The sequence below is a fragment of the Motacilla alba genome, chromosome 3 (genome assembly GCF_015832195.1).
Source record: "Motacilla alba alba isolate MOTALB_02 chromosome 3, Motacilla_alba_V1.0_pri, whole genome shotgun sequence".
Classification (NCBI taxonomy): Eukaryota; Metazoa; Chordata; class Aves; order Passeriformes; family Motacillidae; genus Motacilla; species Motacilla alba.
In genome coordinates, this window is record NC_052018.1 from 60,830,272 (window position 1) to 60,853,858 (window position 23,587).

Below are 23,587 nucleotides of genomic sequence, written 5' to 3' on the forward strand. Positions count from 1 at the left end.
GCTGTTCGTTTTGAAGGAGGAGGTTTTGGTGCTTCCCAGCTCAAATGGTCAGTAAGCACTGCTACTGAGTCCATTTGTAGTCCTGCTCCAGTGTTAATCCTTTCCCCATTTAGAGGTGTTTGTGTCATCTTAGAGATGACACTGAGCGTTTGGCTTTTGGATTAGGCTCATGGGATTCATTCCGTGTTTGCTGGAGTTGATTAATCAACTCATACAGGCATTGGGAGCAAATACAGATTTGCCCAGTTTCTTAAGGAGAGATTTCTAACAGTAAATGCTGGAGAGACTGATGTGGAGATGTGCTTTTCTTGCAAGCAGAAGGTGCAAAATGCCTGATGTCTGTATTCAGGATTTAAAGAAAGAAAGTGAAAAATAAGGGAAGTTTGACAGTGTAGGAGGTTTTTTACCCATGGAATCATAGGATTATTTTATAATTTGCTTGAGCCTAGAAATCATATAGTTCTTGGAGTATTATCACTAATTATATGTTGTAGTGTGGAGAATATATATAAACACTAACAATTTAACTGTTGTTCCATACCAAGAAGATTCCAGTTCTACTAAGTAAAATCATACAGCTAATATTTTTGCTTGACACAAAAGGAAGCTGCAAAATAAACAAATCTTATATCAAGTAGCAGTAACTCTCATATAATACCAACACTTTTTTCGTTATCTAGGATTCAGAGAACTGCTATATAACAAAATCAACAACAAGAGAAAGGAGCAAAGTCAAACTTCCCTTGATGCTGTGATGGTAATGATAGAAATTGCTTTGTAAATATAGTTTATATCTCTGCAGATGACAACCTATTTTAACTTACCTAAGTGTTTTGAAGAGGCTGAGTGGAATTGGAATTTCTGTTTCAAAAAAGTTTTGTCTGTAAAATTCTGTGGAGTTCAAGAGCAAAATGTTGAAAGGGCTAGGGATTTTTATGTGCTTCAGCTTATTTCTTTGATCGGTCATCTCAATTATAATGGGCTGCAAGTATTGTTTAATAGCAGCTATCCATATTATCTCTGATTGTCTGTTGCTTTCCTTTAAAGTTCAATGTTACTACATAGTACTTAATGTGCTGGAGTCAATCCTGTGGTGTGCATCAAATTAAATGGAGGTGTCTGATTTTTCCCTGAAAATATTTCAAAGCTTTTCTCTCTTGTAGCTGTGTTTACAGTTTGACTAAATATTATTTCACATCTTTGAAAGTTGATGATCATCTCTTTATTAACAATGAACAATAAGTCACAGACAACTCTAAACAATGAAAACCAGCAATTTTAGAAACAAACAAACAGCCATCTCACTTCTCACTCTGGCACTTACTCCCTGGAACATTGTGTCAGCACAAGGCAGGAGTGGAAATGACTAAGCTGGCTGAGAGGAAGAGGAGCTTCATTTGGACTCTCAACAAAAAGTTACTCTCAGCATGTTGGTGATTGAGGAAATTACTTTGGTCTGTATGGACTACTGTTATTCCTCACAGTAGCAAATAAATAATATCTGATTGCTTCAAGGCTCAGATGCTGAAATTCAAAAAATCTAGGGCTTTTTTTGAATGAAATTACTTTCTTGGAGCATGCTTTTTTCTCAATATCATTCACTCCACAGAAAAAAAAGGAGAATTCACATATCTCTAGAAACTTTTTACCCCACAGAACGTTGAAGTCATTTCCTTGAGTTATTGTCTAAAATATTGACAAAGATGTGCTGCCTGTACTTGGAAAGAAACTTCCTAATGTGTCTGTCAGCATCAGGTCCCTATTAAATATATTTGAAAACCAGTAAAGTTCTTGTTTGAAGCTGAATTGTATCATTTTATAAAGCATGATTAAAACTTATAAAGGACGAACACCTTGTCTCATTAGGAGAAGCGGGAACACTTTTGGATTGATAAATTTTCTTAATTTTTTTGTAACCGTGGCAATTTTTTAATGAGACAACTAATAATCAGCTTAGTAACATATGGAGTTTCTATTTTAAGTCCTCCTCCTTTTTCTTCCCCTGTTATATTGTGTAAGCCAAGCAGTGTTTCCTGTTAGTAATTATTTGTATTTCAGTATTACCTAGAGATTCCAGCTGATTTGCTTGCTGCTTAGATGGTATTTTTGTACAGTAGTGTCCAAGACCATCATCAGGGTTCACTGGCAGCAAAAAAAAATCTCCCAATTAAAAAAAATAACCAGGGGAAATTTTATAGTCATACAGGATTTGGCACATAATTTTGTCTTGAATGTGTGCTGGATAGGTGTATGCTCCAAAAAAGGAGGGGGATCGGAGTGTGGTGAATTGCCTTTGCACAAGGTCACGCAACAGAATGCTGGCTGATCCAGGAAGCCAGCTTAAGTGATTCCTGGTCTCCTGCCCCATGCACTGAACTGTTTCTGACCTTTATTGTAATGGGCCTGTCTTAGGTTGATCTGTCTCCTTTTTGAAAAAAAAAAAAAAAGATTACTTCATCAACCAAAAGTGAAGTCCAATGCATATGTTCAGTGTCCTTCAAAAGAAACAAAAGAAGCAAAGATGGATTTTTCATTTAGCAACAGTTGGAGGATACAGTATTGTTTGTGCAATACTCACTAGGTCTCCAGAGATTGTTTCCTAAGGATAGAAAGGCTGAGGAAGTGAAGGCATTGGCATGGTGTCCAAGCAGCTGCAGAGGGTTGGCTAAGCTACAAGCATCTGACTGCAGAGTAGTTCAAAAAATAAGGAGTGCTTCTTTGTTGTTTTGAAATGCTTATATAGTTTTAGCTAATTTTAGTATGAATATGATAACATCATATACAAAATAGAGATGATTGCACTGTAGGGCTGTAATGTAGCAATTAACTACTGGGGGGTTTACGCCATATATTTTAAAATTATTTTCAGTACTTATTTTGTAATCTAGACACTTCCCTATACCACTTTGACTCTAATAGACTGCTTCTAGCCAGTAATGCTACCAGGGCCTTTGTTTGCCCTTTGCTTACTTTTGCTGATTACCTTGGCATAGAGATTTAATATTTAATTTAGTTCTTCCGTGCCATATGAGAAATACCTTGAGAGGTTTTTGTCAAGGGTGGTGTGCCTACAGATGTTTTAATTATTTTTGTCAGTTGGATGAATGTTTCCATGAGAAGGGGGTTCATAAAATGTGAATTAATAAAACTCTCTCAAAGATTGGATTCATATTGGCACTAGGTTCTATTACAGTCAGTGTTAATCGTGCTCCTAAATGCTGTCCTTTTCCTGGAGCCTTACCCTAGGGTAGGACAGACTTTCAGAACAAATGTTACTTTTTTTTTTTTAGGTTACAGAACAAAATACAGCTGAAGATGCTATGAATAATTATCACTGTTGTTGAGAAGCAGCAGAATGTGTTCATGTTCAAAGAGGGACATTTGTGCTGTCCTGAGGATGCTCACAGTGAGATGATCATACCCTTTGTGTAGTACACGAGCCTGAAACACAAGCCTGGCAGTCGTTCTGGGTTGGCAGATGTGGACTGTTACATTTTAATGGCTCTTTACCATTCTGACAGACTGAAAAATGGGAGAGAGCTCTTGGTATTTCTCAGTGTTGGTGAGGATTCAGACACCAGTAATAGGGCTCATATGAATTTGTGGCTATGAATTTTAATTCAAGAGTAGTTGCAATAAAAATCTTTTGGGAGAATGAATACAGCTGTACTGGCGACTTGGTATTTGCCATGCTGCCTGCTCTTTTAAGGTTTGTAGCTTTTCTGAATAGGATAATTGCACTCATAGCTCTTGCATGTTTACTTCTATTTCCTTCCAGCCCTAGTACTTTCTGCATGTTGTAAGCAAGGTTGTTAGTATGTATTTGGGACATCGAGGTTATTAATGCTGTATTGCAGTTTAGGACAAAAATGTAATGTTTAGCATTTTAATTAACATAAATTTGAAGTAGAAGTTTCTCTCTGGATTACAGTGTGGTTTTAGGATAATGTCTTGTTTTTATAAGATGTGTAGTCTTCAGTCCTTTTTTCATCAATTTAGCAAAATCTCATTAGAATCTTCTGTATCCTTATAAGCTTTGACTTCATGGACAGAATAAAAATGTATCTGACAAACTGTCAAATATGAGAAAAGAATGGAAGTGGTCTAGGAAAAAGGGGGTTTGCATACCTGTGAAGAAACACAAGCTTGTGCTCCTGGTCTGTCCTTTATTTGTAAATAGAAATTCCATACTCTGCTGCAGTGTTGGATGTACACTTTGCTCTGTCATTTATTCACTGTGAGCTTTAGTGTAATTTTTAGAACTAGGAGCAAGATGCACCAAGGTTGCTCCTTTTTGAACACTTGCAGACAGAAAATGCTATAAATCCCCATTACGTTGCACCTTTTCGTAGAAAAACTATTCAGAAATTGGGCACAAACCTGAAAACTCCTGAACTTTGTTGTCATGTAAGGGACACAGAAAGGAAGGAGGAGCAACACATTGGGCATTTCTCCTTTCCTTTAGTGTAACTATTTGAAGTGACATAAGCAGCATGCTTCCAGTTCCGTGTAGCTCATGGCTTTGGCTGTAGTTTGTTCTGCCAACCTGAAAGGCAAGCTTTGCCGTGGAGAAGAGATGTAATCAGAAGACATGTTAGAAGCTGTAGAAGGTTACCAAACTTTGGATCTTCCTCCTGATTATGGTCTGCTTGTGTTGCTGTGTATGAAGCCACTGATTAACCCAGGGTAGCAGCTTCTCTTTAAATTCAGTTGCGAATATCCTCAGATAAATTTGGACCGTGGTGGGGTGTTGTAAAATCTGCAGTTCCTCTCTGGTGCTGTAGCATGAAGGATGTGTGCATTCGGATTTGGCAAAAGGGCCCAGGCAGCTTCTCAGGCAGGAGAGAGTCTGGGGGACTGGCCAAAGCCACAAAACTTATTAAAGACAGAAAACACTGGGGCAAAAGGCGGAGCTCATGATATCAATGCTTGAAGGACTCAGTGAAGTAGGTTGCACATTGCTGATGCACATTTAGAGATGGTGCACTACAGTGATGTAGGCTGTAATGTGATGTCATTTTGTACAGCCAGTTGCTATCTTTGTTTTATTTTAGCTTCTTTGCAATTGTTTTAGGTATTCAAAAGATTTCCATTTCTATTTAACTTTGTGCCCTGCTGGTTTCCTGTTTATGTAAAAGTGCCCAAGTGAAGAGCAAAAGTTGGTGTGGCATTTGCATGTTTGAGAGTGACTGTGGGAATTGTTTTTATGTCAGCATCTGAAACTGGAAGGTGGACAGCAGAACATATTTGACAGTGGAAAGATGGAGAATAAATCTTGTGTTGCAATTCCAGAGAGTATATGACAGTGGAAAGATGGAGAATAAATCTTGTGTTGCAATTCCAGAGAGTATATTCTGGGAACAATGAAGTAACTGAGCTTTTCTCTGATTTTCATGGCTGGTTTGCCTTAGGGAGAGAGTTCACATCATTCCCCTTGCAAAGCTGTCTGCTGATGTCTGTATAAATACTGGCAAAAAAAGTATTCTTTCAGTGGGAATCGTGTCATGTACAGGTGCTAACAAGTTGCATAATTGAAATGTTAGAAGAAGAAAAGAATTTATAGTCACAGTGGATGTAACAAAGACCTTTGCTTCACCTTCTTGTGACAATTTTTAGAAGTTTTGGCAGTCTGACAAAAATAGATGTTAAATTGAAGAAATAATTTGCACTTCCAAAGAAGGATAGCAGTAACACCCAGTGTTTGTTAACCTCCCCTACCTGAAATCCTATTTTGGTTTATATTAAAATTAGTAGTTGTGTTAATTACTGGACAAAATTGCATATAAGTTGGGAAAAGGATTGAAAACATCAATGAAACAGTAGTAAAGGTAATCTGCATATGACAAAAAATTAAAACTGAGTGGGAATTGTGAATAAAATATTTTTAAGAAACTGTAAAAACTGGGCATTTCATTGTTCATTTTACATTCGGATCTGGTTTATGCATTAGCAGTCACAATATTTGGTTACTGTACGTCATGTAACTGTAAAGTAACTGTAGTTCTTAAGTGACATTTGTGTGGAGAGCACAATTATTTTAAATGTGGAATTTTTTTTGTTGTTGCACTTACTACAGAATCTTCTGTGATACCCTGAACTTTAAACCATTCACAGGGATGATTTTTATCTTTAGTTTTTCATTTTTGTAGTAACATTTCTGTGATAACTTCATTGTACCTTTCTGTGATCTGTATTTCTTGATGTAGCTGGCTTAAGAGAAAATATGCTGAAATTTGTTTTTTCTTATTTAAGTGGGTGACTTTATCACCTTTATTTAATACAGAATTATTTATTATTAATCACCTAATTTAATGCAGCATTGATGTATGGTAGAAATAACTTTTGGTGAATTATAGAAGTGTTCAGGAAGAGAATATGAAATTAATAATTTCAGTCAGTGGCCTTTCCCAAGAGGAATGTCCCCCTCAGTGATGTGTTTGTGGAAGTACAGAGAAAAGTATAATATGATAAAGCCACTGATTTTCAATTTGAACATGCTTATCTAGGTTTGAGAAGTATTTAACATAGAAGTCTAGAAAGAGCATTTAAATGTCTTCCAAAAAAAGGAAATACTCAGATAAAAGTTGCATTACTCAAACACTGCAGTCTTTTCTGCACACATCCCTGAAGGTAATTAAATGCTATGACATGGCTAAACTCTGGTGATTCAGAAGCAATCTTTCATTGTAATCTATTTCTTGAACTTTTCATGCCTGGGCTTCTGAGACTTGCACCCAAATCTCAGTTCTAAGGCAAAACAGTGAAAGGCTATTCCTAGTTGTTTCAATTATATTGCTAATCCAAATATTTGTAGTGGTGATGCTCTCTGTGTAGATGAAGCACTGTGTACTTTATTTTTTCTATGAAATAAATGATTTGCCTCCAGCTGGTTTTTGCAAGTTGATATATTTAAACTGACCCATTTTTAGATATGGAGATCTGGCACTGCTTTGGAATCATGAGTGCAAATTAGTTGTTGGGGTTTTTTTTTAAGTCTGAAGTAGCCTGCAGTATGCCAGTCTGCCTCTCCAATGAGTGCTTAGTGTGGGACAAGAGATTCACATGAGGCTGTGAGGAGGCAGCAGGAGAAAGCAAGGGATGCCATTTCAGGTAAAACTCCTCCAGTGCTTGTGGAGACCTGTAGCAGTGAAGTTACTACAAACAAACCTCTTGAGTCTTTTTGTGATCAAGTTGCTGAATTGCTCAGCTCTGCTTCTTTTGGGGAAGAGGAGGTTAAGCTCTCTTGGTTTTATCCTCCTCCTCGCTTTATGTTTCCAGTTGCTCTATTTATAACAATGTGATACATACTTTTGGTATGTAGGATGGGTAGCATTATCAGTTCTCCATTTTTATAAGTAAAAGAACCCTAGGAAGTGCTGTATCTGCTTTTCAATGAATATTCAAAGGCTTTTATTATAGTGGTTTTCACTGAGAAGTTAAGATGTAAATATTTTTTCCTGTATTTTAGATGAAAGTTCATTTGTGTGTTCTATACAAGAGACTTGTGATACAGAGAACTGCAGAGGAAAGAAGAGTAAAAAAAATAATAATCCAGGATAAATGAGCAGCTGTGTCATGTTTAGATATCTGCCAGGTTAAATCATGGCAATAAGACCCTGGATCCACTATTCTTATGATTATGGATGAGATTTCCACATAGCAGCTGAGTGGGTCTAGAAATCACAGTTGAACTTCATCCTGCTTTCTGTGTGTTCCTACCTGTTCTCTGGCATTCATTAATTGCACAGTGAATTAAATTCTTTATGAAATTGATCAGACAGATGATGAATGGTTTTGGGAGTTTTTGAGTTTAGTGGTCCTGGTTTTTTTGAATTTGGTGGTTTTGGTTCTTTTCAGAAAAGGGAACAGAAGAAAAACAATTCCTCTGCATTAGCCAGCTCATTTGTGCTACACAGGGTAAGTGACAGTGGAATGTGGCCAGAGGTAGGGATTGCATTGACAGGCCTTTGCCCTTTAGCAAGAGCTAGGCTTTACATCTAGCCTTTAGACCTTATAGACTGGGGAGGGTGAAAACAAACTATGGCTCATTGAAAGCTCAGAGTCCAATAACTGGCAGCAGCTTATTTGTGTGTGCTTCAGTTTCCAGAGGATGCTGTGAAAAATCTCAAAGCTCCCGCTCCTTTAGGGACTTAGTTGTAGCGTAAGGCATTTCCGCTTGCTTTGTCCCAGTTTTCATTTCAGTTCATTAGTACTTGGGATTAACCTGATGGTTTAGTTATAAAATCACATAGCAGGAAATAATAAGAAGTAGTAAGGAAGCACTATGAAGCACAACAGGAAAGAAAGTGTTGTATATGGGCTGTTTAAAAGAAATTACAGGTTTATGTATTTAGCGGAATTCATTGATTGGTTGTCTTACACTATGAAAACCAAACCTTGCACTGTATGCAAAACTGGAAAATTTAAGTGCAAATATATTTTTAGGTTTTCAAGTAAGTAATTAGTCAGGGAACGGAATTAGCAATAAAGCAAGACTTCAGTTTGCTGCATGTTTGGAAGCTATGCCTTTTCTAAGTTTGTCTCTTGAGGATATGTTATGCTTGCATTGACTTTTTATAAGTTGGGCATTTGATGTATCTACCAGTTTGGTAGATATTCCCCATTTTCTTACTACCTTGCTTGGAAATTTCTGGCCAACAGTTGATGGAATCATAGTTTTCAAAATAGTGTTTTGTGAAACAAAGATGTTCCTTATCTCTAGAACAAAGTAAAACATAATTGCCCTTGCAGGAGCTTCAGTAATCACATCTGTTTTGCAGGCAGGTTCATTTTGTATTATGCATTTTATTTATTCCAGCTTTGAAGTTTGACAGTGGATCGTTAGAGTTAATTCTCGTGGCAGTAAAAATTGGGAGGTCATGCAAGGCTGTTACTTTGATTGTTGTATATTTGCTGCATTACACCCTTGAGATCTTTACTTGTAGGAGAGAGTTTGTGGTTGCCTTCTACAATGTCCTAATCAACAGCGCTTGCTTTGCTTCATCTGAACTCCTACATCCAAATCCAACCAGTGTAAATCTTCTTTCCATGGTAATGCATTATAATTTAATGGAGTCAGTGCTGTAAGGAGTTCCATTGAATGCTTGCAGGTTTGCGCCAGAGGAGAGAAGTCTCTGAAGTCTCCTATTCTTAGTAATTGCTTATGGGTTTGAGCAGCTTTAAAGACCAAACTGTGTCCAGTTTCTGATTGAAACTTTGAAGACCAGTTGATGAGCTTTTGCTGTTCAGGGTAATGTTAAGCTAATTTTATTTTGTAATAGGTTGGAGAGAACCCATAAAGTATTTACCTTGTTAGGTTTAAGGATCATGCTGGTTCAGTAATCTGTGGGATTTCATCATATATAATCTTCTTTGTTTTAAGTAATCGTTTCTTTGTGCTGGTAGAGGCTAGAACACCTACTTACACACTGGTTTGTATGTGTTTCCACTTAAAAATTATTTTCAATTAGAATAGATTTTAAATGGAGTTAGCATCAAGAAATATAGCAAGTATTGAAAAAATAAGATGTATCTAATACTGTAAAATAGAGAATGAACTAACAGTGGCTCTCATCTGAATCCATTCAACAAATATGTCTTTCTGATTAAGAAATAATATCTTAGATTATTAAGATGATGAGGAGGTTGTATTCTGGCTATTGCTTCTGTTCCTGTTGTCATTCTGCCTTTTGTTTGACAACTGTTCTGTTTTCTGTAGTCTTCACATGCTTGCAACATTCCAGATTTCCTGAATTTAAAATGAAACAAATTGTCAGAAGAGTGATTTTTGTCTTGTATTATATCTAATAAGTTTTTGAAACTGCTTTACCATTGTAAAATGAGGGAGTGTATGATTTAGAAGGAATGCTCAAAACAAATAATAATGAAATAAATTAATTTTTTTTAAGTAAATTTCAAATCCTATTGAAATTAGTCCGTGTCCCTTAAAACAATTCAATATCCCTTAAAACAATTCAATAGGGATTTTAAAAGCTGTACAAAAGAATGAAGCAGATGTGAGAAACTAATGCAAAACTTCCTTAGCTAATCTTTTTAGGAATTTACATTACTTGGACTAATCTATACTCAAATTATACCACATTTTTTTGTGTGCCAGCAGCATGCTTCTGAAAAAAACAAGTAAAAAGAAGGAAGCCTCCAAACCCCACAACAGTGAAAGTATTTCACTCTGATCATTCTTTGTCATATTTATCTCTATGAATTCTTTATCAGGCAGCAGCTTCCAAGGTTTTTGCTGTGCCCTCATGTTTTGCCCATCTTTATGTCTTCATCTGCCCATGTTGCTCTTCATGCATGTCCTTGGCTGCACTGGCAACTTACATTAGAAAAATAAGTTATAAGCTATTTTTGTTCTTCTAGCCCAGAGTCTTGCTTTGCCTTTAATCTGTCTCTATATGGGTATTTTGTTGCCATCTCTAAACTGGAAGAGGTCAAGGTTAGAACATGGTTTCACAGGAGGCTGTGGCCTGAATGAAAACCTTACTGACAGCTGCTGAAACTGAGGTCTCCTCCCACTGACCAAATTTCCCTCTTCCTGTAGTTTTGTGCGTGCTGCTTTTTCCCTTGCTTTGTGCTAATAGCCTTTTCAAGTGCATGTTTGGTTTTTTAGACAGAAAGAGAAGTCAACAAAATGGTGTCATTTTCATACATTTTAGTACACTAACTTTGCTCACAAAAGAACCTGACGAAGATTTGTGTTGGCATAAGGGCAGAAGTTTGGGACAGTGGCTTGGAGCAACGATGCAGTGGAGTTGAAAGGAAGGGTAAGCTGAGAAGAGCCATAAATGAGAGTGGAAGGAGAAACAACAAACCCCTTGGGCTAGTTTAAAGAAAGCAGCCCAGTCTCATTCAGATGTTAGCTTGTAACATGTGGAGCTGAACCCAGGGTGCCCATTGCCAGCCTTCTGTTGGACATCACCTGCATGCCAATAGCCACTGGTATATTAAACAGGCAGTACGTGCAGAAACAGAAACAAAGTTGATGATGTTGGGAAGGGAACAATCATTTTATTTCTTTATGTTACGTTGCTCAACTGTATTTATATTTTTCCTAGACTACATATATTTATATCTGCTACAAAGAGTTTTATATTGATGAATAGCTTGACATAGAGTATCCTCTTAGCAGTCTTGCAAGCCAAGCTTGTAGGGCTTTTTTTTTAAATTAGTGTAATTAAGTGTGATGTTTAATGCAAAGATGCAATAGCTTTGTACTTATATTGTTTTCTGCATGCCAACTGAGCAAATATTAATTTAAATCTTCAACGTATAAAACCCTGGTTTGTTGTTTTTTTTTTTTTAAATACAGTCTCAGCCCCACTCCAGATTCCCATACTGGATAGATTTGTCCTTTACTGAGTCTCCCCATCAGTGCATTACTGTCAGTGAACCTTTCAGGAAAGTCATCATCTTTCCAGGAAAGGCCTTCAGGAGACTTCTTTTCTTTCCTTCCCTTTTCTAATGGAATTCTTGAAAGTTGTAGGACTCTGACTGTGCTCCTCAGCACAGTTTCTAGATGTATTTTTCTGCTGATCTCGGTAGCTGCAGGGAGTATGGTTACACCATTACGAGGGCCGCTGGGTGGTAAGAGTCTCTTTTGTGCTTCCCCTGCATCCTTTGTTCACAGGGGTGATGCTTGATAATTATCTCTTCTGTGCCAGGGTGTTTTTATTTCCAACGAGCTTGTGACAGACTAGTCTTCCGCCAGATTTTATTTCCCTCCTACACTCATGCAAACTTTCACATGATGCTTCAAAAAAAGCAGCTGAGAAGCCAAGCAAAAAAAAACAGGGGCAAAAGTATCAAAGTTCTCAATTAATTCAAAACTTCAAGTTATGTTACAGTTTGCTGTATGCGGATCCAAACATTTTTGTGTGAAAAATCTATTTTCACAGTAACAGTTTCCAATGGGGTCTGTGGTCTAGTAATATTTTCTAAAAATGTATTTTGCAGGATAGACCTAGTCAGTACTTGCTGTCCTTAGAGATGCTGATTTAAAACAACTGTTTTACCCTATGTAAGATGTAAACTGAGGATGTCAGTTCACATCTAGTCGTCACCAAGTGCCACTTGGAAAAAGGTTTGTCACTGCTTGCTTTGCAGTAGGACAGACATCTGTCCTGGAGCTCTCTGCTGTTTATCAAAGTGTTACTGGCAGCAGGCAAGTCTCTGCACAGGGATTCCCTCTGCAGGGAAAATTCTGAAATTTGCTGTCAGGAAATACCCACTAGTGTTTGCTTTAAAATACCGCTGAAAATACCCTCCAAAAAAGATACTTCTTGTAATATCTGAGGAAAGCTGCTGCCTGAAGGGATACATCCTCAATTAAATTAATTAAGGAATCTGAGCAAACATGAGGGATAATCTTTTTCTGTGTTCAGTATTTGACAATTCTAAAAGTAGTAACACTAGAAGTGTTTAAAATAATATTGACTTAATGTAGCAGTACAAATACATTTGTTATATAAGCATGCAAATATAAAGTATATAAATATGCAAGTGTATTTCTGCAGGTTTTTTTCACAATTTTGAGCTGAGTCATGTTTTTAATTTGCTGGCACATTTAATAGATTTTTTTAATAACTCAGGAGAAGTTATATTTTTTTCCCCTTTTTTTAAACAAATGTGAAGAAAAAAGGTCTCATGGTATCTGCTGGTTTTTGCATGGTTTGATTTTATTAGATTTATCTCACAAGTATTTCAGAAATTAAGTGGATGTTTTTAAAGGAGAGATGTCATTGAGCTCTCTGCAAGCCCATGTAATATTGTATGGTCTGTACATAAATTAGACTGTATTAAATGGTCCTGCCCATACTTCCTGTCTGAATCTCTGTAAGGAGCTGCTGTAAGAAACTGGTTTCTCAGCTTGAAAGAATTTTTTAATTGGTGGAATGTTACTTTGCTATTATTCCCAAAGATGCCATCTTCAGTCTTTTCTTCATTATTGCTGAATTAATTTCAAGTCAAAGGTGGTAAAATATATGTTGTTAAACCTTGAAAGCAACTTTAAGCAAAGCAGATTACCTCACACTTGCTTGTTGTGAAGATTATACAGGGCTTTGAGGGTGGGGATTGTTTTACTGCAGGTGGACTTGGTTCAGCAAGGCAGAGGCAGATTTTTCCTTGCTTTTTTTACTATACTGAAAACATCAATTTTCAGCAATGGTGGGCTTTATTAGTATTCAGTACATCAATTTTTTCTGTCTACCAACTTCAGTTGAAGTTACTGTTAAAAGGAAACGTGTTAGAGTCATGATGGCCTATAGTTTCCATCCTGTATCAGTGAGAATTTGTGTATGTAATGCTGGTTTTGTGTTGGCAAGTGTCGAAATTGTACTGTGCCTACTGTGCTACCCTGAGATTATCTCATGTTACCTTTCACACACATACAGCTCTTGTTTGGTCAACAGACTTCAGCACAGTTGCAATTTCTTGGGTACATGTAATGAATAATGCAATAGAAGAGTGAAGGAACTGTGCTATATTTAGTGTTCATTAATGTACACGTTCCCTCTAATCCTTTTAAAAATATGTTCTTGCAGTCTATTTGTTCTCTTCTCTGAGCACATTACAGTGGTTTTGATTTCAGTAGCCCTTTGTGGCAAGAAATAAATTGAGCAGTAGGACATTCATGCTATATGAGAGCTTCTCTTTCACTCTTCGTTCTGTCCGGCTTCTCCTGACATGAGAGGAGCAAGGCTTATAGCTACCAAGGCTTACATCTTGCTGCTGCTTCCTTTAGCTAGCACTGATTTCATAAATCTGTGTCTTTGAAGATTTTCCTAAAAGCATACATTTGAAGCATGTTTCCTAGCATTTCAGTGGTCTATTTGTTATGTGAAACCCCAGTATCTCTTGGGCCTCATCTTTTTTTAATACCCAGGTATCTTTTTAATATTTTGTAACTTGTTGCACCTGTAGTATTGCATTAATGTAGGGAGAGATGGTTTACACTTGTTTACACTTGTTACACTTGTTTACATGGTGTACACCATGTAATGCATATGGACACACTGCATCCATGAAAGCCTCTAGGTTTGGTGAAGCAGCCAAGTACTTTTAATAGGGTTATGCAGGGAGATAAATGCTTTGTACATGGCAACTGGTATGAAAAGTGTTTCCATTCTCTCCCCATCCTGTTGCAGAAGTGATGGACAGTGGAGCTGACATTGTCATCACTTGCTTAGAGTTAACATTCCACTGAGGTTAACTGACTTGCAGTGCAAAAGCTTGCACGTCTGAATCATCATTTAAGGCAGTCAGCAGAAATAGGGAAGATAATGTTAATTAAATTTGATCGATGCCTAGAAACTTTAGATGAAGCCCTAAGGCCTAGAACTTGTTGGTTTTTGACTTCTGTTTTTAAGCTTATTTTATGACTTCTTATGCAGACATCAGAAGTACATGAAGCCATCTTGGTGTTCTACCCACACCTACTTAAAATAAGAACTATGAAGAGAGTCTTCAGCCTGTGTGTTTTCTAAGATGGTGTTGCAGTGCTTCTGTAATGTCCAAGTGCTCATATCCCTTCTTTTTAGAGCTGTAAAGAGATACTTATATTTGTGTATTGGTTGTATTTCAGTGTTTTTGTGCATTTCAATTTAATCATACATGAAGCACAGAGGAAAATTTGCCTAAATTGTAATCCAGTCTTAAACCCTGTGTGTATATTGTAAATCTGATAAACATAGAGCCATTTTTGCCCTGGTTATGAGCTGTTGATGTTGCCATAGACATGCCCCTGGATTGTTTGCTTCCAGGTGTGTTGAACTGTCATTTGCATTCTTCTTACTTTTTACTAAGTTATAAGAAATGGGTTAAGAAGGAAAATCAGTAGAGATGTTAATATATTGATATACACCAAGACTGTTAAAGGAATGCGTTGCATGTTCTTGAGCACCATCTTTCTGGTGGATGATAAATCCATTTTATTTCAGTGTGGCTTATTTCTTCATGTTGTGGGCTTCTTCAGGTTATTTCCCCTTTCCTCTCTCTGCCCAATTCACTTTTGTGTAATTGGACAGCAGGTGAAGAACTATATAAGCTTATTATGCTGCGATAAAAATATTTTATCTTCTTATGTAAATGATTATTGCATATAGTGAGGTCATTATTATGCTACTTGTCCCTTTATTATATTGAACATGTTATGAAAAATTGCAGAACACATAAAGAGAAATTTCAGCTTCAATAAACATTCCATGCATCAAGAGAAGAAAGTGAATTCTTCGTATGCATTTACAGAGGTAAAGACTTTTTGAGAGCAAGTTGCATTGTGTTGCTGATTGTTGACTCTTTTTCTTTTTCCAGTTGCCCGTATTTGTCAGAGAAGATTACACCTGCTATACCTGCAATTGGTGGGATTCTTTTCTTTTTCGTGATGGGGACCCTGCTGCGTACTAGTTTCAGTGATCCTGGTGTCCTCCCCCGCGCAACACCAGATGAGGCAGCAGATCTAGAGAGACAAATAGGTAACACCGAAGGTCTGTTGTCTCTTCGCTTTCCTCCCGAGGGTGCATGTACTGTGTGAAGGCAGTGTGCTGCTCTGCTCGTGGGAGGAGTTACTCCTACCTTGCCACAATGATTGTTCTGGAACTGGAATGTCTGGTGACATTGCAGTGATTCCTGTTGAAAGATGCTTGATCAGTTCTTCACCAAGAAAGTAAACAAAAGCCTGGCCTTTTACAGTGATAGTTATTACTGTAAATACTTCTCATCAAGTCTGGTAGAATTCTTTCAGTGGTACATAAGAATATTTTTTGAAGGGTTTTTGACAAGAAAGCTGATATTGCAAAAAATCTACAGTTGTGCATTTTTAAAACAGTGTATTCTCAGAATTTAACTGAATTTGTTTTTTATACTGCAAAAGAGTCAGATAAAACTCTGTGTTAATATACAGTAAAAATGTTACTTTTTTTTTTAGTCAAACCAGCATAATTAAAGTATAGAGCTAAATTTTAACCAATCTCGCTTAGCAAGAGCACTTTGAACTAAATTCTGTAAGTGGGGCTTCTACAGGTACAAATATGCTGAATAGCTAAAATGTGCCACCTGGATAAGAGAACACAGGATGAGTTTGCAGAGCTGCTTCATAAATAGTGGGTTTGTGTGCTTAGTAAGCTACTCAACCTTAATAAATGCTACTGTATCTGCTTTGATATGATAGTCAGTGGAAGTTCCATTTTTTGGGAGCAGTTTCAGAGAAATGCTCACTCATGTGAAAGAGCTCACTCATTGAAAAGACACGTAACAGATCTGTGCAAGCACAAGAGAAATACTTGTGGCATCCATGATGTTTAATACCATAGTGCAGTCCTGGGCTTTTTATGACAGAAGTATTAAAACGCTTGCTATTTATCTTGCTATTTCAGAAGTGCATAAAAATATGGAAAAATATAATGAAGCATTCATTCAACACCTTTTTGTAACCAGTGTTATGGTTTAATTTTATTGATCTCCTTCAAGGAATTCTTTGCTTAGAATAAGGTATCACCTTTAGTGCCAAGCACAGGTACAGGTTCCTATTCAAGGAATTGCTTATTTGCTCTGTGTTCATAGAAACATTGATCTATGGCCAAAAATCAATTATTTCAAATAAGCAGCTCACAACAATAATTTTATGCTGTCATCTGTCAGAGTTTTGGTGAAGTACAAAACTAAAAATACAAATTAAATATACCAGAGGGGACAGTCAAAATGTTCCTGTGTGGAACAATTTCAAAACTTGTGTTTACAAATTATAATTATTTTTAAATGGTATTGCATACTTGTTCACAGGTTGAGGCTGCTGAGCTGATCAAAGCCATTGTCTTTTCTTCAGCAGTAGCAAAGGCAGTACTCTTCCAAGAAGGGCCAGTGGAATATTGAAGCAAGGAATTACAGTGGCAGCAAATCTGGAGTTCCCAAGCAAGTGAGGGCTCATGGCAAGTGTAATAGAGGAGGAACAAGCTAGGTAGCTATAAGAAATCATTCTGCCATAAAACTGTGATTCTGGATTCAACAATGGAAGTGGAAAGAAATATTTTTGTACTGTTACAGTACGTTTTTTTTATGTGCCCATAAAGGTGTATCCTAGTGGAGTGGTATCTGTGCAGCAGGAAAAGCTGAATGGCTCCTGCGGTGGAAAAGACGACTAGATTTTCCAAAACTATCCTGCAGACTGGATTACCTTGTAACTTGCTGTACATTTCAACTTGAGGTGCCTTCTAAAGATGGGGTGCAAGGTTAACCGTAATTTATTTTAGACAAGGAAGTTCTTCAGATAACTCACCTAAAAATAATGCCTTTACTGAATAGTTTCTCTGCTAAAATGTGTTAATGTAACCTGTCCTATCTGTAGCTTTTACTTTATTAAAATCATTCTTAGATACTTGAGTCTTGCCTTGCCTTACTGGTGTCTTTGGGAAGCAGCCTAACAGAAATTATTACAGATGCACTCAGAAACACTTGTGTCCCAAGACAAGCAATTGTGTTTTAAGAATGCTGTTTTGAAGTTCTCTTGAAACGAGTCAAACTTTATTTTTTTATATTAGAAATTATTTTATATTCTTATCCTAGAATGGGATGAGCTGATTAGGAAGAATGGTTCTCAAAATAAGACCTTCTAAAGAGGCTGACAGTACTTTGTCCTTTCAGGTGACCTTTTGGGAACAGGGTGGTCATATTAAGAGCAAAAAATATTTCTACCTAGGCTATCAGCCTTCTTCAGGTGAAGAATGGGGAACTAACAGAGCTGTGATGCTGCTATTTCCACCCCCTGTGTGCAGGAATGGAAAGCAGTTATTTCTTGAGAATTTGCTGTGTTCATAGGTAAACAAAAAGTGAAAAGAACTGAATAAAAAAAAAAAAAGAAAGAAATTGTCCAAAAAACAGAAGGAACTTCTGTTATTCAAAAATACTATATTTAATGCAGATCATCAAGCTTTCCTCATACAGAGGAAGGTTGGGAAGTGTAATAAGAGGCCATTTTGATTGTATTTCATTCTAGACAAAAAGATACTAGTGCCAGAAATGGAGATAGTTCCTAAAGGTCAGTAGAAAATGATGGCACAAGCATATTGGGAAAGGCAAAAGGAAAATAAAGTCAGTTACAATCAGCAAGGAGCAGTAGAAGACAAAAGGACAGGTTCTGTTAGAGGTCAGAGGAAGAAAGAAAAGCTGAAGGCATCCTGTGTAATTGGGAAATGAGAAATAGCAGAGGACAATCTGTAGGATTCAACACTGCTTTGATCTCAGAAGATAACTTGTATGCTTCTTGATAGCTAATAGAAAGAGAAGAAAGAAAGTAGTTGTAGTTTAAAAGTGTGTTAATCCACTATCCTGTATCTTTATTGGTTTATCTAGTGTTCTGCTTTAATAGAAATCTGTCCATTCTATCACTAGAAACTCTTCTTTGTCTGGAAAGACATGATAAAATTATATGATTTGATATGATTTGATATTATATGATTTGATCATGTCATTACATGATCAAATTATAAGAATTGTGACTGTCAAAGGGTTGGGGCTTGTGGCTATTTAAGTCTCAAAACAAGCAACAAAGAATTTCAAGAAAAAATTGAGTGTAACCAATCTGATATCCTTCATTGAAAGAGTAACTGTCTTGGTGGGAAAATGAAGATATGCTTAATTTTTCACTCTTAATTAAGCTCTTGATGGGGTCCTGCATAGGATTCTTTCTGTATCAGTTTTGGAAATAAGTTCTAGATGAAATTGCCACAAAATCAGTAAGTACCTTTTCAGAAAGACACTCTAGCAGCAAATGCTAAGTGCTCAAATAGGACCTTTCAGAGACTGATTGTGGGCTCATGAGGAATATGCTTAACTCTGAAGTTGGTGCTGAGATGGAGAAATTTCCAATCACTGGGTTTGATTTTTTTTTAATGTATTTTAAATAGTTTGAGCAACGTTAGGGAAAAACCACAAAATGCATGAATACAAGTGGAAATCAAATACTAATGGAAAGGGGTCTAAGTGGTGAATGGTGCAGGAAGAGGAGACTTGAGTGCCATTTCCAAAGAGATTGGGTTAGCACTGTGATATGACAAAAAGGAGAAATCCTTTTTGGGACATGTCAGAAGAAGAGTGGTTACATGAGCCAGAAGAGGGGTATTCTGGGATACCCAGTGGTGATGAGGGCTCAGTTCACTGTCTGCTTTTCTACAACATATGTAAAAGCTCAAGAGGAAGGCAGGAAGTTTCCAGACAAGTCTGGAAAACTTGAACCTGCAAGAATATTTAACACATACGTGCATTTGGTCTGAGAGGAGAAGCAAAAGTCTTTAAAATACTCTAGTTTGCTGGAGTTTTCATATAACATAATAGAACAAAAGCAACTGGATGTATGAGGCTTATATAATGTAAAAATCACTGAGGTTAACTTTATTTACTATAAAAGTGCTATAATTTCACTGAAATGCAGCAGGATTTTTTTTCTTTCTTTAAATACAACATTAAATGTATTGATGTAGTATTTCTGCTTCAATTATAACTTCCATTAATATTGAAAAGTAATTTTTCCAGGGGTACCCTAGCTGTAATTACATTGTTGTCATGATGCATATAAGCACAGCTTCTGCAATCACACAAAATAATATATTGAGAGGGGCTTTTTCTTCCATGGAAACACAAATACGAAGAGCAGCCTTATTTCATAGCCTCTTTGCAGTTACATGTCTTTCTTGGACTTAAGGCAGTGTTAAGTCACTTCAAGTGGAAAAATTGTGAACTTCTGAATATGAAGGCTTAGAATGATAACTCAGTCTAGGAGAATGGGTTTTGGAAACAGGAAAGCATTTGTCCAGTTGGTGTATAAAAGTTTAACAATTCTTCCACAATATCAATCTTGTTCACATCGGATAGGTGACGCAGATAATTGAAAAGATAGTCATGGTAATTTATCCTTCAGCCTTAAAATGCTTTGGATTTTTCTTCAGGCTGTCATAAGTTATGTGTATCTTCCTCATTTCATCTGTACAATTAGCTCAGGCAAGCTCACAGGACAGCTTCTGCTTGCTTGCTTGCTTTTGTGTTTTCCAAGCCCTGAACTCGATGTATGAGCTACATTGGCACACTCTCTGCAAATTGGCTGTCTAATTTACATGGATGCTCAAGACCACATTTGAGACTCCTTCAGAATTCCTTGCCTGTCTTTCTTTTGTTTTGAAATGCACAATTGGATTTCATTATAGCCTTATAAAATTAAATCTGTGCCACAGCACAGGCATTTCATAGAACTGGCCATGGCCTGAACAAATGCATGCCATTTGTGCTTATCACGTTTTGCTTTCTTTACAAAGGTGGGATACCAGCTTCCTAGGCTTATAGTTGTACCTGATACTGCACCCTTAAACAACATCCTTAAAATAAATATAGTGAAATTACTTTGTGTGTCAGGTAAGTCTTTGAAAGCTCTTCCTGTCTATGCTTCTTTCCCTCAGCAAATCACTAAATACTACATTTCTTTCTGGGAACGAGCATACCATTCACATGAAGTTTTAGGCTTGAAGAAGATCATGAAACTCTGCTTTTAAGAAAATCATACATTATTGCGGAAAAATCTAAGGCAGCAAGTCCTTAAAGTCAGGAGCAGTATGTGTTCTGTATCTCTTGATGGCTATCAGATGAAAAACTATGTGAAGAATGCAGTTAGCAGCTGCTGGTTTCAGTCTAAACCAGGTTCCCAGTATTGTTTGTCCCTGAGATGACTGTCTTGAAACAAGAGCATTTTATTTAAGTTCTCTTCTCTCCAAGAAATAAATTACTCTTTTGTCTTGCAGCCCACTGTTGTTAAACAGGTACCTTAAATTTGAACAGTTAAACACATAGGAAGACATTTCTTAGAGATTTACATTGTTGACTGGCTTTGTTTTGTTTTGGTTAGAATTTTTTCTGTTTTTCAGATGTGATGGGTTATACATAAAGATTCTTTTCATTATCTTTTCATTTAGTCCTCAGGAAACATTAGAATTGTTTCAGTTTACTGACTTCTCAAATAATATTGTTTGAAGATTGAAATTGTGTCCTTTTAAAGTTGTAAACAAACATTGCATGATATGGTTATGAAACTTGTATAGAGACAATGTAGGGCTGCCTTCTAGAGGCAGTTTGTCTTAAGTTCTTAAGAGCATTGGCCAAAAAATCCAACTCTTGATTGAGCAGGATAATCCCAGTGATATGTATACAAACTTGCAGCTTCTGTCTTTCGTCAGCACTGCTTATTTGTTTGTAGCATAATAAACTGAGAAATCTAAGTGGAGTTTGTTGTCCCATTAGAAGGTTGCTAGGTCGTGCTGTATCTCCATTAAATACTTGGAGTATCTTTCTGGGAGCAGTTCATATCTCTTGGTCCTGCAAGGACATGAATTGCTTGTGTGGGGTTTTTTGTAATTATGGTAATAAAAATGCTGGAGCCCCATCTAGTGCGTGAACAGTTAACCCTGCTAGAGAAGTTACAACATGTGTCTGAACAGAGAGGATGGATGGCAATCCCATTAGTGGGTAAATTTTAGCCTTTTTTTTTTTTTGAAAGAACTTGCATTACTACATCAGTAATAGGTTGGATGAGTGAAATGTAGTAGTGATCAAACACAGTTTATCTGGGGAAGGTGATTCCATAAAGGTTAATCTTTCTGTTCCTCAAAGAGACCTCGTATATTGAAGATTTACCTGTGTTAGACTCCAAGTATGAGCAGTTGAATTGAAGGCAAACTACAGTCTGAAAATTCACTGTGAGACCAGGACATGTTTAGCACATTTAGGTTAGATAAATTGTATTAAATCCAAGCACATTTGACCTTGCTCTGCAGCTTGTTTCCAGGAAAAAGCTGTTAGTAAACAGAAAGACTGGAACATTCAGGTTTGATTAGGCAATTTAGGATTTTGAGAAAAATTCTCAGTCCCTGGAAAATCAGCAAGACTGTTTACACTTATTTCCTTTGCATGAGCTTTCACCCTTGGATTTCAAGATTAATTTGCCTTGGAGAGCTAGGATTTGCTGTCTCTGTGAACTTCCCTGCAAATGTTTGGGAGGAAATCCTCCAGAAGACTGGTGTTGTAAATAAAATGGGCTGGACAGTAGTATCACTTCTCCACCAGAGGAGACAGAAGTTGCCTTTGAGATTCTGCCAGAGCCCATCTAAAATAACTGTGGTGCACTTTATGAGCTTCTTGAAAGGAGGGGAAATACTGGGTTTAGTCAATGTGCCTTTTACAAAATAAATGTTTATCTAGGAAAAAGAGCATTTTCCCTCTAAACAATTCCCCTTGACTGGTTTAAGTAATTTTCTTTCAATTATTATGTACATACCCAAGAATAATAGAATTTTGTAGAAGAAAAAATCTGAAATATTACTGTTATATTAGGAAATTCAATGCATCAGTATTTCTAGCATACAAAGTTCACCTAGATGAAATTCAGGCTTTAGTAGTATTTTTTATATTTAGGCACCTAAATTTGAGTATCAAATGAAAATCTTTGGTTTATTAATGAATATACCATGACAGCATATGTTAAATGCTTTATTCAATAAAAAAAAAATAAATAGGGCTAATGACCTATATTTATGTTCAGAGTTTAAGTCTTATCTTGACCAAAATATGGTCAGAAATGGGTCTAACATTGTGTTTTGTAATGCCCAAAGATTTCTAGAGGAGCTGTGACTATTACAAGCCAATTTGTTGTAATGTCACTGGAAGATTTCTTAGTGTAATGTGAATTAGAAGAAATTCTTCCCTGTCTTCCGGATTTAGGTAACATCCATGTCTCTCTAAAGCTGTAAATAGGGTAAGCACAGTTGTGCTGTGTCTTCCAAAGAACATCTTTTAGCTTATACACTGAAATACACTGGTAGCATTACTTAATCAGAAATATTTGTCAAGTAGCATTGGCCTTGAGGTCAAAATCACTTTAACTGCTAGCTGTGGGAATAATAATTTAATAATAATCCATGCTTCCACATGCAAGTTGTAGGACCTGGCCAAGCATCACAAGCACATTGTAGGAGTTGCTTTATATCCAACACAAGTGAATGTCTTTACCTCGTCAGGCTGTAGGAGGCTGCTTCTATGCTGCTGCTCTTTTTTACTGTTCACCACTTCATTCTCATAATGGATGTTTAGGAGCTTTATACCCAGATTCCATCCATCTCAGCTATTGCTCCCTTCATTTCATCCTCTTCTCCGTAAGTTTTCTGAACTCTGATAGTTTTAATGGTTAGGTTTACAGTGGTGTCCCACAAAGACTTTGAATTTATTGATGTATATTTATGGATCATATTTGTGGGTGAGCACTTTGCAGATGAGAATTCCTTAAGTTGGATTTGCTGCCAAATCAGCACGTTGTATAATTGCACCTTTGCTAGCACAGCTGTGCTGTTGCCAGTTTGAATGCCTTGTTAGGTGGGAGACTTTCTTGTTGCCCTTTTGGAAAATACATAATTTGTAGGCTGTGTAATTGGCAGAAATCGAAATTGTGGGTGATATTTCTAACAATTTGAGCTCAAATAAAGTCATAGATCTTTTAGTAACGAGCCCCACAGGAAAGTGGGACAACTTCAGACACAGTTTT

At 36.8% G+C, this 23,587-nt stretch overlaps 1 protein-coding gene across 4 annotated transcripts in view; it reads left to right on the plus strand.

The window, feature by feature from the left end:
- The window catches only part of ZDHHC14 (zinc finger DHHC-type palmitoyltransferase 14), a 93,680-nt gene that overhangs the window by 36,832 nt on the left and 33,261 nt on the right, over positions 1-23,587 (plus strand). For 2 of the 4 annotated variants that reach the window (XM_038130389.1, XM_038130392.1), the window contains exon 2: positions 15,331-15,503. In XM_038130389.1, coding sequence (XP_037986317.1) covers positions 15,331-15,503 — 173 coding nt within the window. The remainder of the gene's footprint in view (positions 1-15,330; positions 15,504-23,587) is intronic. The other 2 variants (XM_038130391.1, XM_038130393.1) reach the window with 1 other exon arrangement.